The sequence below is a fragment of the Silene latifolia genome, chromosome X (genome assembly GCF_048544455.1).
Source record: "Silene latifolia isolate original U9 population chromosome X, ASM4854445v1, whole genome shotgun sequence".
NCBI classification, from domain to species: Eukaryota; Viridiplantae; Streptophyta; class Magnoliopsida; order Caryophyllales; family Caryophyllaceae; genus Silene; species Silene latifolia.
Genome location: NC_133537.1, coordinates 266,078,309 through 266,092,199, shown reverse-complemented (window position 1 = coordinate 266,092,199; position 13,891 = coordinate 266,078,309). Strand labels below are relative to the sequence as shown.

General features: G+C 42.4%; 1 protein-coding gene across 1 annotated transcript; it reads right to left on the bottom strand.

Moving 5' to 3' along the window:
* Nucleotides 1-721: 721 nt before the first annotated feature.
* On the bottom strand, nt 722-4,465 carry LOC141620060 (uncharacterized). The gene is made up of 8 exons (XM_074437029.1): nt 4,308-4,465; nt 3,981-4,032; nt 3,407-3,783; nt 2,580-3,217; nt 1,899-1,992; nt 1,235-1,465; nt 1,053-1,149; nt 722-997 (listed from the first exon to the last, which is right to left on the bottom strand). Exons 1-8 carry the CDS (start codon nt 4,463-4,465, stop codon nt 722-724), a joined length of 1,923 nt encoding a protein of 640 aa, XP_074293130.1.
* Nucleotides 4,466-13,891: the final 9,426 nt, after the last annotated feature.

Here is a 13,891-nt window from a genome sequence, read left to right as displayed (position 1 = left end):
AGATCTCTCTAAAATTGTTGGCTTTGATTGCTTTCTGTCTGGCCTTTATAGATTGTTAGAAGAACTGGAAATGCTGCTAACTAAAATACCTTAGGACCCTCTGGAGATTGGCCTGATTATTTACATGTTGTTGCTACTTGAACCGGACTTAAATTGAGCTTGGACATGGGGCTGATCCATCCTGAAATCCCTGAAACCTGGATCTGGACCTAGCCCTGACTCAGCTTGGTATATGGCTAGCTGGGTGTGAGTTATCTTGGCTTCTTGCTTTAGCCAGGGACCTTGACCTGGTTGTGATTGAGTCTGGATGGCTAGGTGTATGAACTCATGTTCCAACCTCCCCTTCTTGATTTGGATTTGACCTCAAATCCTCAGCAACTTCCTCTTCATCAGACCCCTCATAGTAAGGTTGTAGGTCTTCTATGTTGAAAGTGCCATAAACCTCATATTCTCCTGGTAGATTAACCTTATAAGCATTAGGACCAATTTTTTCAAGTACTTCAAAAGGACCATCTACCCTTGGCATCGATTTGTTCTTCCTCTTCTCAGGGAACCTCTTTTTTCTCAAGTGTAGCCAAACCTTATCACCAGGATGAAATTCCCTTGCCTTCTTCGGACCCTTCCTTGCCTTGTACCCAGCAATGGCCCTTTCAATCTGTTTTCTGACCCGAGCATGGATTTGATGCATTTGTTCCGCCATTTTCTTTGTATTATAGTCAACCTAATCCCTTCTGACTGGTGCTAGGTCAGTTGGCATCAAAGGGTTCTCACCATAGACAACCTCAAAAGGGCTTTGACCAGTGCTGTTTGATGGACCTCTATTGAATGCAAATTTTGCAGCAGCTAGTTTCAGATATGAATCCCTCAATGACTTAGCCATAGTACACCTTAGAATTCTGCCAAGAGTCTTGTTGGTTGCCTCAATTTGTCTATCAGTTTTTGGGTGATGGGATGTGCTAAATAAGAGCTTAGTTTTCAGTAGTTTCCATAGAGTCCTCTAAAAAATGACTCATGAACTTGACATCTCTATCAGACACTTTTGTTTTAGTTACCCCATGTAGCTTGACAATCTCCTTAAAATACAAGTCAGCAACTCCAACAGTCTTCTCGGTCTTAGTGCAGGTAACAAAGTGTGCCATCTTGCTGAATCTGTCAATAACCACCATGATTGAATCCTTACCCCTCTGTGTCCTTGGAAGAGCCATGATGAAGTCCATGCTAATGTCTTCCCAACCTGTGTGGGACTAGTAGTAGAGTATACGGGCCAGTCTGAAAATAAGACTTGGATTGCTGACATGGTGCACATCTTATGATAACATCTTGCACATAACCTAGCATCTTTGGCCAATAGAATTGATGCTGAAAAATTTCATCAGTCTTCTGCACCCCAAAGTGCCCAGCAAGACCATTTGAGTGAGCTTCTTTGATCAGAAATCCCCTATAAGCCCCCTTAGGAGTACATAGCCTGTTTTCTAAGAACAGAAATTCATTCTGAATCAGATATTTGTTCCCCTTCTTGATCTGACCTGATTGCTATAAATTCTATTTTTCTTTGAAATCAGGATCATCAGCATAAAATTCTTTTATGTACTCAAATCCCAACACCATTTGCTTCATGAAACTGGGCATAATATACCTTCTTGACAGTGCATCAACTACACATTGTCTTTTCCCTGAATAAATTTGCTGGAGAATGAGAATGATTGTAGAAACTCAACCTATTTTGCATGCCTTGGATTTAATTTATGCTGACCATTCATGTACTTTAATGCCTCATGATCTGAATGCAACACAAAAGGCTTTGGCTTCAGATAATGACTCCAATTATTCAAAGTCTTGACAATAGCATAGAACTCTTTATCATAAGTAGATAAGCTTTGCCCCAATTAATTTCTCACTGAAGTATTGCCACAGGCTTGTGTCCTCGCATCAGCACAGCACAAATTCCCACTCCACTAGCATCACAGTTCACCTCAAATAATTTATTGAAATCTGGTAGAATGAGAATAGGTGACTGACAGCAACTTCTTAATTTCTTCAAAGGAATGCTCAGCTTTATCATTCCATTTGAATTCTCCTTTTTTTCATGCACTTAGTAACTGGTGCCATAATTAAACTGAAACCTTGGATGAATCTTCTGTAAAAAAAAGCTAAGTCATGAAAGCTTATGACCTCAGTGATGTTCCTTAGAGTTGGCTAAGTTTTTATGGCTTCAATTTTTGAGGGATCAACAGATATCCCTTCATCATAGATGACAAATCCATGAAACTGAACCTCAGATTGTATAAAAGAACATTTTTCCATTTTCCATACAGTTTGTTTGCTCTGAGTGTTTCAAACAATTGTTGTAGGTGCTTCAGATGCTCATCCTTGGATGAACTATAGACCAAGATGTCATCAAAATTAAACCACTATAAACTTCCCTGGATGAGCTTTCAGAACCTCAGTCATCAATCTCATAAATGTACTTGGAGTATTTGATAGGCCAAAGGACATGACCAGCCATTCATATAGGCCATCTTTGGTCTTAAATGTTGTCTTCCGCTCATCCTCTTCCCTGATTCTGACCTAATGATAACCTTGCCTCAGGTCTATCTTTGAAAAGATATTTGCCTCACTAAGCTCATCTAAAATGTCATCAAGTCTTGGAATAGGGAATCTATACTTAATAGTGATGTTGTTAATTGCCCTGCTGCCAGTACACATCTTCCATGTTCTATCCCTCTTTGATACAAGCAATGCAGGCACTGCACAAGGGCTCAGAGACTCCCTCACAAACCTCCTGCTCATCAGTTCTCCCACCTGCTTCTGCAATTCATGTGTTGCCTTTGGATCATTTCTGTAAACTGCCTTGTTTGGTAGCACAGCTCCTGGGATGAGATCAATATAATGCTCTATCCCTCTCAAAGGTGGCAATCCACTAGGCAACTCCTTTGGAAACACATCTCCATAAGTTCTCAAAGTTTGTTGGATTTTAGCAGGCAATGGTAACAATGCTTCTTCTGTTATCCTCTTAGCAAGGAGAATAAGAATAATCTCCCTACTGTTCAAATCTTGGACCATTTCTATCTCACCAATCATCAACATTTCCTTGGAATACTCAACAAGACTAGGTGGTGCAGTATACTTCAAAGCTGGTGGTAGAGGTGTCAAAGTAATTTTCTTTTTCCCCAGCTTAAAAGAATAAGTGTTTTCTCTTCTCTGATGCACACAATCCCTGTCAAATTCTCATGGCCTCCCTAGCAATAGATGACAGGAATCCATTGGCAACATATCACACAAGACCGCATCTGAATAATCCTTCCCAATGGATAAAGGGACCAAGCACTGCTTATCAACGATGACTTCAGCTCCCTTGTTCAACTACCTCAATTGATATGGTTAAGGGTGGTCCTGTGTAAGCAACCTCAACTTCTCAATCAGAGCTTTTGTGTCAACATTGGTACAACTACCCCCATCAAATATCAAATTAAAAACCCTTTCTTTGATGGTACACATGGTACTGAAAATTTGCTGCCTTTGATCCATCTCTAGTGGTTGTGCATGCATGACTATCCAAGTTACCAAATTCAAGCCTAAGTCATGCATTACCATTATTTCAGTTTCCTCAACTTCCCTAACTGCCTCACTATCAGGTTCCTCTTCATTATCACAGACTAGGACCTCATCCTCTCCCCAATGCACTACTTCTAAGGTACTCAAAGCCCTCTTAGAAGGACACTCTTTGGCAAAATGACCATATCCTTGACATTGAAAATATTTCTTCAAAGGAATAATGGTTTTCTTTTAACCAAAATCAGTGGCATTTCCCCTGTCAATAACAGATGATTTAGGAGTTGTGGTAGGTTCTCTATCTTGACACCAGAAAAAGGTTTAAAGAAGGGTGTTCTGGTTGGAGGTTTAGGTGGTACAACAACTATTCCCTTCCCTAATTTCTCAACTCTCATAGCTAAATTGACTGCCTCATCAAAGGACCAAACCTGTTGCATCCTAACTCTGCTAGCAATCTTTTCATCAAGACCTTCTAAGAATCTAGCAATATTTTGTTCAAATTTTTCAGTCATTTTACATTGAAGAGTAAGTTGTTCAAAATTCCTTAAGTAAGACTCAACAAATTGTTGGTTTTGTTTTAACTGAGTCAACCTAATAAACATGTCCTGAGTGTAGTCTTTGGCTATAAACTTTTCTTTCAATTTATTTTTCAGTTTAAGCCATGACTTAATTGACTCCTTACCATCTCTAATCCTCTAGTGTTTTATATTTTCATACCAAAGAGATGCATAACCTTTGAGTTTCATAATGGAAACCTTAAAAGCCTTCCTATCAGTGTATCCTTTATACTCAAAAGATTTTTTTCAACAGATCTAAGCCAATCTAACAAATCATCAGGATTTAAACTACCTTGAAAATCAGGAATTTCTACCTTGATATCTTTATCACGCTCCCTATTGATTCCTTCAGCCATGGATTCATCTGAATCAGAATTAAGCTCTTCCTCAAAGTGTTGTTGGCCCGTTCCTGCTCACACAAATCCTCTACCCCTGCCTCTGCCTCTGTTGGGTGGTGGCCTTCCTCCAGGAGGGTTTGGGGTGGTCTCCATCATTGTGTTTAATGAATTCACTATAATTTTAACAGTTCCTGCCAGCTGGTCCACTTTCTACTCTATTTCAACTAATCTCTCTTCACTCATTGGGTTGATTTTTCTGTTTTTGGTTTGTAAAGGAAATAATGAGCTCACACACTCTAACTCACCACAAGACAAACACAATATAGAACTTGTATTAAACCTGGCTCTTATTACCACTTTGGACTGTAATTAGAGGGACAATTGACCCAAATTAAAAGAACAAGTAAAAAAGACTCGGAAAAATGCACCTAGATGCAATGAAATGTCAGATTTAATTAAAAATAAATGGACTCCTAAAATCCTGGAAATTGGTGATAATTTAGTTTAGTATGAATGCTAAATCTGAGTAAATTTTGGTAATTTTAATTGAGTCTAAGTATTTTTAAAACACTCTGCAAGATGACTGTTATGATAGGTTTTCTGAAACTGATATGAATGATTGTAAATTGATAAAGCCTTATTCAAAAAAAATGCCAATGAGATAAGGGTGTGAATTAGACTCCAGAACACAACAAAGAATCTAAGTTCACTCGCACTAAGAAAAGGAGGATCTCCAGCACACGCCCAAGAGAGTTGATTTCAGAAACAATGTTCAGAAAATCAGAAAATAATTCAAAGGCAATCTGTTTCTCATTGATGATGTCCCTTAGTTTATATAGACCAAGGTCACAAGGTTTTTATGTGGCTCATATTGGCCTTACTACCATACAAAAATAACCGCTAGAAAAGTTTTAGAGAAATACACACAACCAGATAAACAGATAAAGCAATAAAGCATAAATCAGCTCAGTCCTCTTGTTTGGTTGTTGTAGGTGAGTTATGATGTTGTGGATATTTTTTGGCTTGGTTGTTGACCCTCACTAAAGTAGTATAAGGTAAAATCAACTCCCTTACAAGTTACCTAAAGCTTCCTAATCAAAAGAAGAAGGACCGAATTTGCTTTGCAATCACATATTTAGCTAAGATTTCTCTGAAATCGTTGGCTTTGTTTACTTTGTTGTCTGGCCTTTCTAGATTGTTAAAAGAACTGAAAATGCTGCTAATTGAAATAGCTTAGGACCCTTGGAGATTGGCCTGACTATTTACATGTTGCTGCTGCCTGACCTGAACTTAAATTGCGCTTGGACATGGGGCTGATCCATCCTGAAATCCCCGAACCATGGATCTGGACCTAGTCCTGACTGAGCTTGGTGTTTGGCTAGCTGGGTGTGGGTTATCTTAGCTTCTTGCTTTAGCTAGGGACCTTGACCTGGTTGCGATTTGGTCTGGACCATGGCTAGGTGTATGAACTCATGTTCAGCATGGTGTTCGCTAGAAATCGGTTGCAATACCGAATACCCGGGTGTTGTATAAGAAGGGCCGAGTTGAGCTTATAGGAGTGAGGTCTCTACCTGAAAGGGCTTTCCAAAGGGGTTTGGTATTGAAATTTTCGAACTTCGATCAGCTATGTTATCCTTCTTCTAAACCAAATACCTTTGTGAAACGATCCATGGTCATATGTCGTGTTTCATTCTCTAGACGAAACACGATACAATTCACACAAGCCTTTGTGTATTTTTTTAGGTAGCTAATAAACTCAAGGGTCAAAGTTTTATAGGTGTTTAGGTGATTTTTACCAAGTTAACTGTATAAGGTCAATGTGGTATTACTCGTTTGGATGCTTGATTGGTTATTTGTGTTTGATATTTAAATAAGGAAATAAAGTACGAAATAGAAATTGACACGTAAGATTTGGTGACGCGGAAAACCCAATGTGGGAACAACCGCGGGAGGGACAGTACCCTGCCAAATATTGCACTATCTTTGAATGAGAGAACGAATACAATTGTGACGAATGAAAGTTCTTCTAGCACGAGGTATTATGTGAGATCTTGAATGCCTTTCTTTGATTGCTTCCTTGGCTATTTATAGGGTAAGAACCCTAGATGTATCCTACCATGTTTATGGAAATGAATATAACTTCCATAACAACTCTTTCCATAACGCGCCATCGCCCTCCATTCTCCCTGACTTCTCCCTGACTCTTTCCAAAACGCGAGTGTTTCATTCCAGCGGGCTTTGCTCTTCTTCGTACGCTCCCTGGCCCATTTGCTCTTTAGCGGACCTTCCTCCACCCGTGGACTCCCCTTCTCTTATTCCTCCTTCATGGCCCATTTTCTTAATTACTTATCAGGTGGGCTTACCCCATTAGGTCATTATGTAAATTTTGACCCAAACAGTTTGCCCCCAATTCCTTGCGAGATACGTTTTGAGACGTCGAACAAGGAATTTACGTAACTGATTTAAAAAACCCTAAGCCGTCATTTACACTCCCCCCCATGCACTCATCATTACTCGGTCGCCCACCTCCTCATTTCTCGCGCCTCTCTCTCTCTCTCTCTCTTCCTTTATAATCCCAACCCCCTATTCACTTCATTAACCACACTATCACTTTTCCTCAAAAACTCCCCTCCTTCCCAGATTCCCTCTCTCCCTTCTCACCTTCCTTCCCGGCTTTCCAGTGTCGCTCCCGTCGTTCTCTTCACCAGGTATTTCCTCATCTTTCCCTTCCCTTAATTTTTCCTTTTCTCTCTTCAACTATGGGAAAAACCCAACACACCTCTTCGACCTCCACCCCTACTGACCGAAACCCAGACCCCATCTTCCCTTCCCGGAATCTTTTCACTCATCCCCACGACTGTAACTCTACTCTGACTCCCGCCAACATTCCCTTAATTAAGGGTATCCTTGGTCTTGGTGATGGGGTCGACATAGCCATCCCTGAACCGGGTCAGAAGGCCGACGCTATCCGGCCAGGGTGGGTTTGTCTCTATATTTACCCATTTAGATACGGCCTCCGTTTCCCTTTTCCAAAGTTTACTCAAGACTTCATTTTTACCAACAATTTTGCCATGGCACAAATTTCTGCCACCGTTTGGAGGGTTCTCCTCTACTCTTTAGCTGCCTGACAGAGTACTGGTAACTTCATCTCCCTAGGCGATCTGGCCCATATGTATGATATCAGGTCCCTGGGAAGAGGTCAGTTCTCCCTACGGGGTTCTGGTGAGACTCCCTTCAAGCATGTGTCAAAGTCCAGGGACAAAAAATGGTTTGAGGACTTCTTCTTTGTGAGGAAGGCTTCTATTCAGCCGTTTGCCGACTACATCTTCGAGAAATGGGTTATTACTTCGAGTAAGTAGCTTTCCTGACGCCTGATTTGTTCATCTCAATGCTTACTGGCTTACTCTGTCGCTTTCGTGCAGGTCCCTGTTACCTGACCCGCATCGGTGCCCCGATTCCTGCTCGCAACAAACTATTCTGCATTCCTCTGTCTGAGAGGAAGTTCCCTGATCTGCTACCCGGATACTCACCTGCTTCCTCCTCCAACCCCCTGCAATCAGCTCACGCCATGTCTTCCGGTAAGCTGCCTAGAGCCAACCTTACTTGCATGCAATCTTGCTGATTGTCTAATTTTTTTTTGGCGCCTGAAGTGATGACTGCTCGCAGGTTCAAAGGTTGGCCCTTTGGAGGCTATCCTCCAGAGTGCTAAAAGAAAAAGGTCCGCTACGAGTCCTGACGTGGCGTCTGCTTCCAAGAGGAGCGTCCATGCTGCCTCTTTCCAGTCACCTCCTACTCACTCCATCTCTGCTCGGACTGAACCTCTAGAGGTCAGCCCGTTGTCTCATCATCCTCCTACTCCTCCTGCCAGCCCTCGTGCTTCTGCCAGCGGTGGCATCATCGCCCACTTCCCAGATGGCTTTGGAAATGTTGACAAAGTACCATACTGGCCTAAGATTGACCAGCTACTCTTCCCTTCCCTGGTGGATGCCTTCTAGGAGTTTGGGCCCGAGGAGATGGCTAAAAATGATGTGCACAATGCTTTTATGGTAAGTGTCATCCTCCTTCCGCCTGTTTTATGTTGCTTATCTTCAATTCCTGCTGACTTCAACTCTCCTTGCCCCCAGGCCCTCCAGTCTGCTCTCTACAACAGGAAAATGATCAACATAGTGCAGACCACTAGCCGTGCTACTAGCGTCAAGAACAGGGAGCTGACTGGGTCCATCGCTGATCTGGAAAGGCAGCATGCTGATTTAAGGGGACGGGTGGCTGAGCTGAAGGTAGATCTAGCTGGCACGAAGAAGAAGCTGAAGGAAGGAGCTGATCAGCTGGCTCGCACCCAAGAGGTCTGCAACACATTCTCTGACTCTCTGAAGCGTTCTGAGGAGAGGATCAGTGAGCTAATCACCCTGGCCACATATATTGTTGCCTATGCTACCTGGCGGGGAAAGATCAGCGGGATGCGTGCTGCCCTTGAGGAGCCTCCAACTCTGCAAGCTATTGAAGAAGAAGAGAAGTAGTTGGAGACCCTGTACCCGGTTCGGCCTGATCTGAGTATCCTGATGCCTGAAGTCGGCAAAGTGAACTCTCCTGCACTGGTTGAGCAGGCTACTGCTGTGGATGAAGGGTTGTCCCAGGAGGCCGCCGTAGCTGATAGAGCTCAGGAGGCTGTGGTAGCTGAGAGCGTGCAAGCTGGTCCTGTACCTGAAACAGATGGTCAGCAGGAGGAGGCAGAGGATATGCCAGATGTGGCCATTTCTTTTTTTTTTTGTGAGGAACTTATCTATCATGAATCCACTAATTTCTGCCGCTTCCGTTATTGCTGCTGGATTGGCTGTAGGGCTTGCTTCTATTGGACCTGGAGTTGGAGTTGGTCAAGGTACTGCTGCAGGCCAAGCTGTAGAAGGTATTGCGAGACAGCCTGAGGCAGAAGGAAAAATCCGAGGTACTTTATTACTTAGTTTAGCTTTTATGGAAGCTTTAATAATTTATGGATTGGTTGTAGCATTAGCCCTTTTATTTGCAAATCCTTTTGTTTAATCCAAGAAAAACAAATATATATTTCTCATATTTCTTTTAGGGTCTTGGACGTGCAGGTTGTTTTTTTACATTATATTTTAATTTCATCCCTACAGAGTTACTTATACTTATTCATTCAGAAAATAAACCAAGGGAAGGACTGATTTGAAGATGAAGAATTAGTGTTACCCACTCGTTTTCTTCCTTCCTTAACTTGCTTGAACATGGATAATGCCTTTTGGTATTTTACGTGCACTTTTACGTGAACTAATACGTCCATTTCTACGTGAACTAATTTTTGGTATAGGTTTTGCCATATTTTATCATTTCATAAATATGCGTCAGAGATATATGGATATATCCATTTCATGTCAAAACAAATTCGTTATTTTTTTACATTATATTACTCAAGACAACACCTTTTAATACTTTAATTAAAATTAAAGTATTATCCCTGTCGTTGTTTATGTTTTGGGTTAGAACAAATTACTAAAATTCGTCCCCACTAGTGTACCAGTTATCGTGCCCACGGTAAACGCTGGGTAGCCAAGTGCGGAGCGGATAACTGCTGAAAGCATCTAAGTAGTAAGCCCACCCCAAGATGAGTGCTCTCCTATTCCGACTTCCCCAGAGTCGCCGATAGCACAGCCGAGACGGCGACGGGTTCTTTGCCCCTGCGGGAACTCTTGGTTGGTAGTCTGACCCTTTGTTGGCAGACTTGTAATATTTTTAAACATCTTTTCTGGTGGCTTGCCGTGGTGGCGATTGAACTTTAGGGCCGCACTTTTGGCCGAATTTTGGAATGCCCCTTGCCCTAGTTTGGCAAGTTTTAGTTACATCTTGTGTGTTAGGTTTTAATTTTCTTAGCTCAGGTAGTTGTCGTGTTAGCCTGATGACTGATTTAGGCATGTGCCGCATTGTAGGGAGGGGTGGCCGTGTCAACCTTAGAGGCTGATTTAGACTAGTCGTGTCAGCCTGAAAAGGCTGATTTAGACTCAGCTAGCTGTTGTGCCAGTCTGATGACTGATTTAGGCGTATGCCGCAATTTTGACTACTTAACCTTGTTCATGACGCAAGGTGTGTTCATCATGTTTTAGAGCCAACAGGGGCGTAATTTAGGCAAGTTTATCGTCATTCTAGGACCAATCGGACGTTGTAGGATTCTGGTAGCTCAGAGATCCCTGCGTTCCATATATGTGTGCATGCATGTTGGGGCCCTGATTAATTGCGAATAGTGCGAGCTACGTCCAGGGGGTAGTATCAGGGGTAGCTGGGTAAGCGTTTCAGCTGTCAACCAGGCTCCTTTTCGTATGTTCCACAGTTCGCCTGGTGAGGGTGCTCCTAGTGGAAAAAGTAGGTTAAGCATGTTGGAGTGCCATGTGCCTTGTCACCCCGCGTTGGCAGTTGACAGTCCTGCTAGATACACTTTCAACGTACCATAGACATTAGGATTCAGAGTGACGCACCTAGAGAAGCCTGAAAACAAAAACGTCTATCAGGGTGATGTGAAGTACCTGACGCCATCTCATGGGGTACCAGAGAAATTGTGGTCCCAGGAAGCTTCCAGACCACACCACTCCAATAGTAGTTTAAAAATTGAAAGAAACAAAGGTATCGGAAAAGGACATGAAATTGGTAGTATGCCTACTACCGGATTTTTTCTTTTTTTATTTTGAAATAATTTGGTATTTCATAGTACATTACTCTGTAGGCTAAAATCTACTTATTATTAAAAGTAATATCTCTTCAGGTGAAGTATGTTCCATGGGCATTGTATGATTTGACCGTCCATAGTCATCAATCTGTATGCACCATGGCCAACAACTCCTTCTACCTGGTATGGTCCTTCCCATTTGTAGACGAATTTGCCTGCCTTTCGATTTTTAGTGTTTTGAAACACTTCACGGAGAACCAGGTCTCCTACCTCCAGGATCCTGACTTTCACATTCTTGTTGTAACTCCTGGCAACTGACTGCTTGTAGGCAGCTAGACGTATCTTTGCACTTGCTCGCAGCTCGTCTACTGTGTCCAGGCTCCTGACCATCTCTGCGTTGTTTAGTTCCCCTGTCATACATCCATACCTGTGGGTGGGAACTAGAACTTCTGATGGAATGACTGCTTCCGCATCAAACACCAGGTTGAAGGGTGTTTGGCCTGTTGCTATCTTTGGCGTCGTTCTGTCTGACCATAACATTAGTGGCAATTCATCTGCCCACTTTCCTCCTAACTCCTGTAACCTCCTTCTCAGATTATCCATGATAATTTTGTTGCTGGACTCAGCTTGCCCGTAAGACTTTGGAGTCATGGGTGCTGATTTTTTCAGGGTGATGTTCTATCTGGCACAGTATCCCTCAGCATCGTTGGAGATGAATTGTGAGCCATTGTCACATATGATTTCTGATGGGATGCCAAACCTGCAGATGATATTTTATTTTATGAAAGAGATGACTTGTTTGTCTTTTACTTCTGTGAATGCTTCTGCTTCTATCCATTTGGAGAAGTAATCTGTCATCGCCAGCATCCATATTTTGTTCCCTGTGGCTCTAGGTAGAGGGCCCACTATGTCCATTCCCCATGTCATGAATGGACAGGGAGAAATGATAGGGTATAAGGGCTCTGCTGGCTGGTAGATCATTGGTGCTGAACGCTGGCAGGCATCACACTTACGGGCATATTCTGCTATATCTGCCCTCATTGTGGGCTAGAAGTAACCTTGTCTGAGAGCTTTGTTTGACAGACCCCTGACCCCTCCATGGTTTCCACATTCACCACTGTGGAGAGCATGTAACACAGTATGTGCCTCCTGCTTATCCAGGCATCGTAAGTAGGGACCTACAACTGATTTCCTGAAAAGTATATCATCAATTAATATAAATCTCGAGGCTTTTATTTTGAAGCCTCTTATCTCCTTTCTGTCGTCCGGTAGTTTGTTATGGCGCAGCCAGTCTAGGTAAGCCCTCCGCCAGTCCCCATCTCTGTGCAGGTACTGGCCGATCGTAATGTTAGTTGGTGGGAGTCCGCCCCGCCGGTAGTTGCTCAACTCCCAGCTCATCCTGCTGATCCTCCAATTCTCCTCTGTCTATTTCGTCAGTCTTCTAGATAGAAGGTTCCAGCATGTGTGCGATGGGGATGCTGGACAGTTCTGTTAGTTTGAATGTTGCCCCCAGAGTTGCTAAGGCATCTGCCTCTCCCGTTCCGATCTCTGGGGATCTGCTTGAGCTTGCAAGTTTTGAATTTCTGTTTAAGCTCATTTGCTACCTTTAAATATGCGACCATTTTTGAGTCTCTGGCTATAAACTCGTCATTCACATGGTTAACTATTAGCAAAGAGTCGCTAGATATGTGTAGGTTCCTGACTCCCAACTCCAGAGCTAGCTGCATTCCTAGTATCAAAGCCTCGTATTCTGTTTCATTATTAGTTACCTTGAATTCACACCTTACTGCATGTGCTATCAGATCCCCCTGTGGTGATCATAGGATTAACCCTACACCTGCCCCCCTCTGGTTGGAGGCTCCGTCGATGTGCATCTGCCAGACCTCTGTCTCCCTGCACCCTTCTAGGGTCAAGATTTCCTCGTCTGCCAGATTTTGGATGGCTGGGCTGAAGTCTGAAACAAAGTCTACCCGTGCTTGGGGTTTGATTGTTGTCCTGGGGTCATATTGGATATCATACCCACTAAGGTGTACAGACCATTTTGACATTCTGCCTGACAGCTCAGGTTTCCTCATGACGGATTTCAGCGGGTAGTTTTTCACGACATGTATGGTGTGGGACTCAAAATAGGGGCGTAGTGTTAGGATTCATTAATCTCATAAGTTTACATATTCATATATGAATTAATTTATTTGGTCATAAAATAAATACAAGGTCTTATGCATGCAAACATAAAACAAAGTAGAGAAGAAATCGTCACTTCTTACATTTGTGTTTTGGATTTTTAGGCACTAACAAGATCTCCTTCTTGTTAGTTCTTGAGCTTTCCAACAATAGATGAACAAGGTTCAAATTAGAACCTCTCCCAAAATCATATACCCAAGGAATACCCTTAATATTTTAATTAATATTGGACTAGTATTAATTTATGAGGTTTTTCTTTCTCTAAGTTTTTCACACAATGTAGAGAGAATACTTATCTAACACTAGAAAATTATGTGATAAAGAGTAGTGAATAATAAGAGAAAAACCCTTGGCTTTTCTCCTCTAGAAAACCGGTGGGGAGGGGGGAAGGTGGGCAATGCATGAGCTTGTTTTTCTACCCAAGACAAACTAGGTATGCATGGCTATATGTTTGGGTAATCATTGTGTTTTCTCATTTAAAAATAATTAACACAATTTTAAACCCTAACCCTCCCCATTTTCGGTACACTTAACATAAAATGGAAGGTCCATTTTATTTTGTCATTTGTCAATTGTGACATATGTGACAT

What these genes read in the sequence shown, in the direction of transcription:
- LOC141620060 (XM_074437029.1), bottom strand. Translation starts at nt 4,465, where the DNA reads ATGGCTGAAGGAATCAATAGGGAGCGTGATAAAGATATCAAGGTAGAA. An exon ending in GCTCTGATTGAGAAGTTGAG is followed by an intron (nt 3,218 to 3,406) that starts GTTGCTTACACA and finishes AGAATTTGACAG; the next exon opens with GGATTGTGTGCATCAGAGAA. An exon ending in AAGCCTGTGGCAATACTTCA is followed by an intron (nt 1,466 to 1,898) that starts GTGAGAAATTAA and finishes CTTAGAAAACAG; the next exon opens with GCTATGTACTCCTAAGGGGG.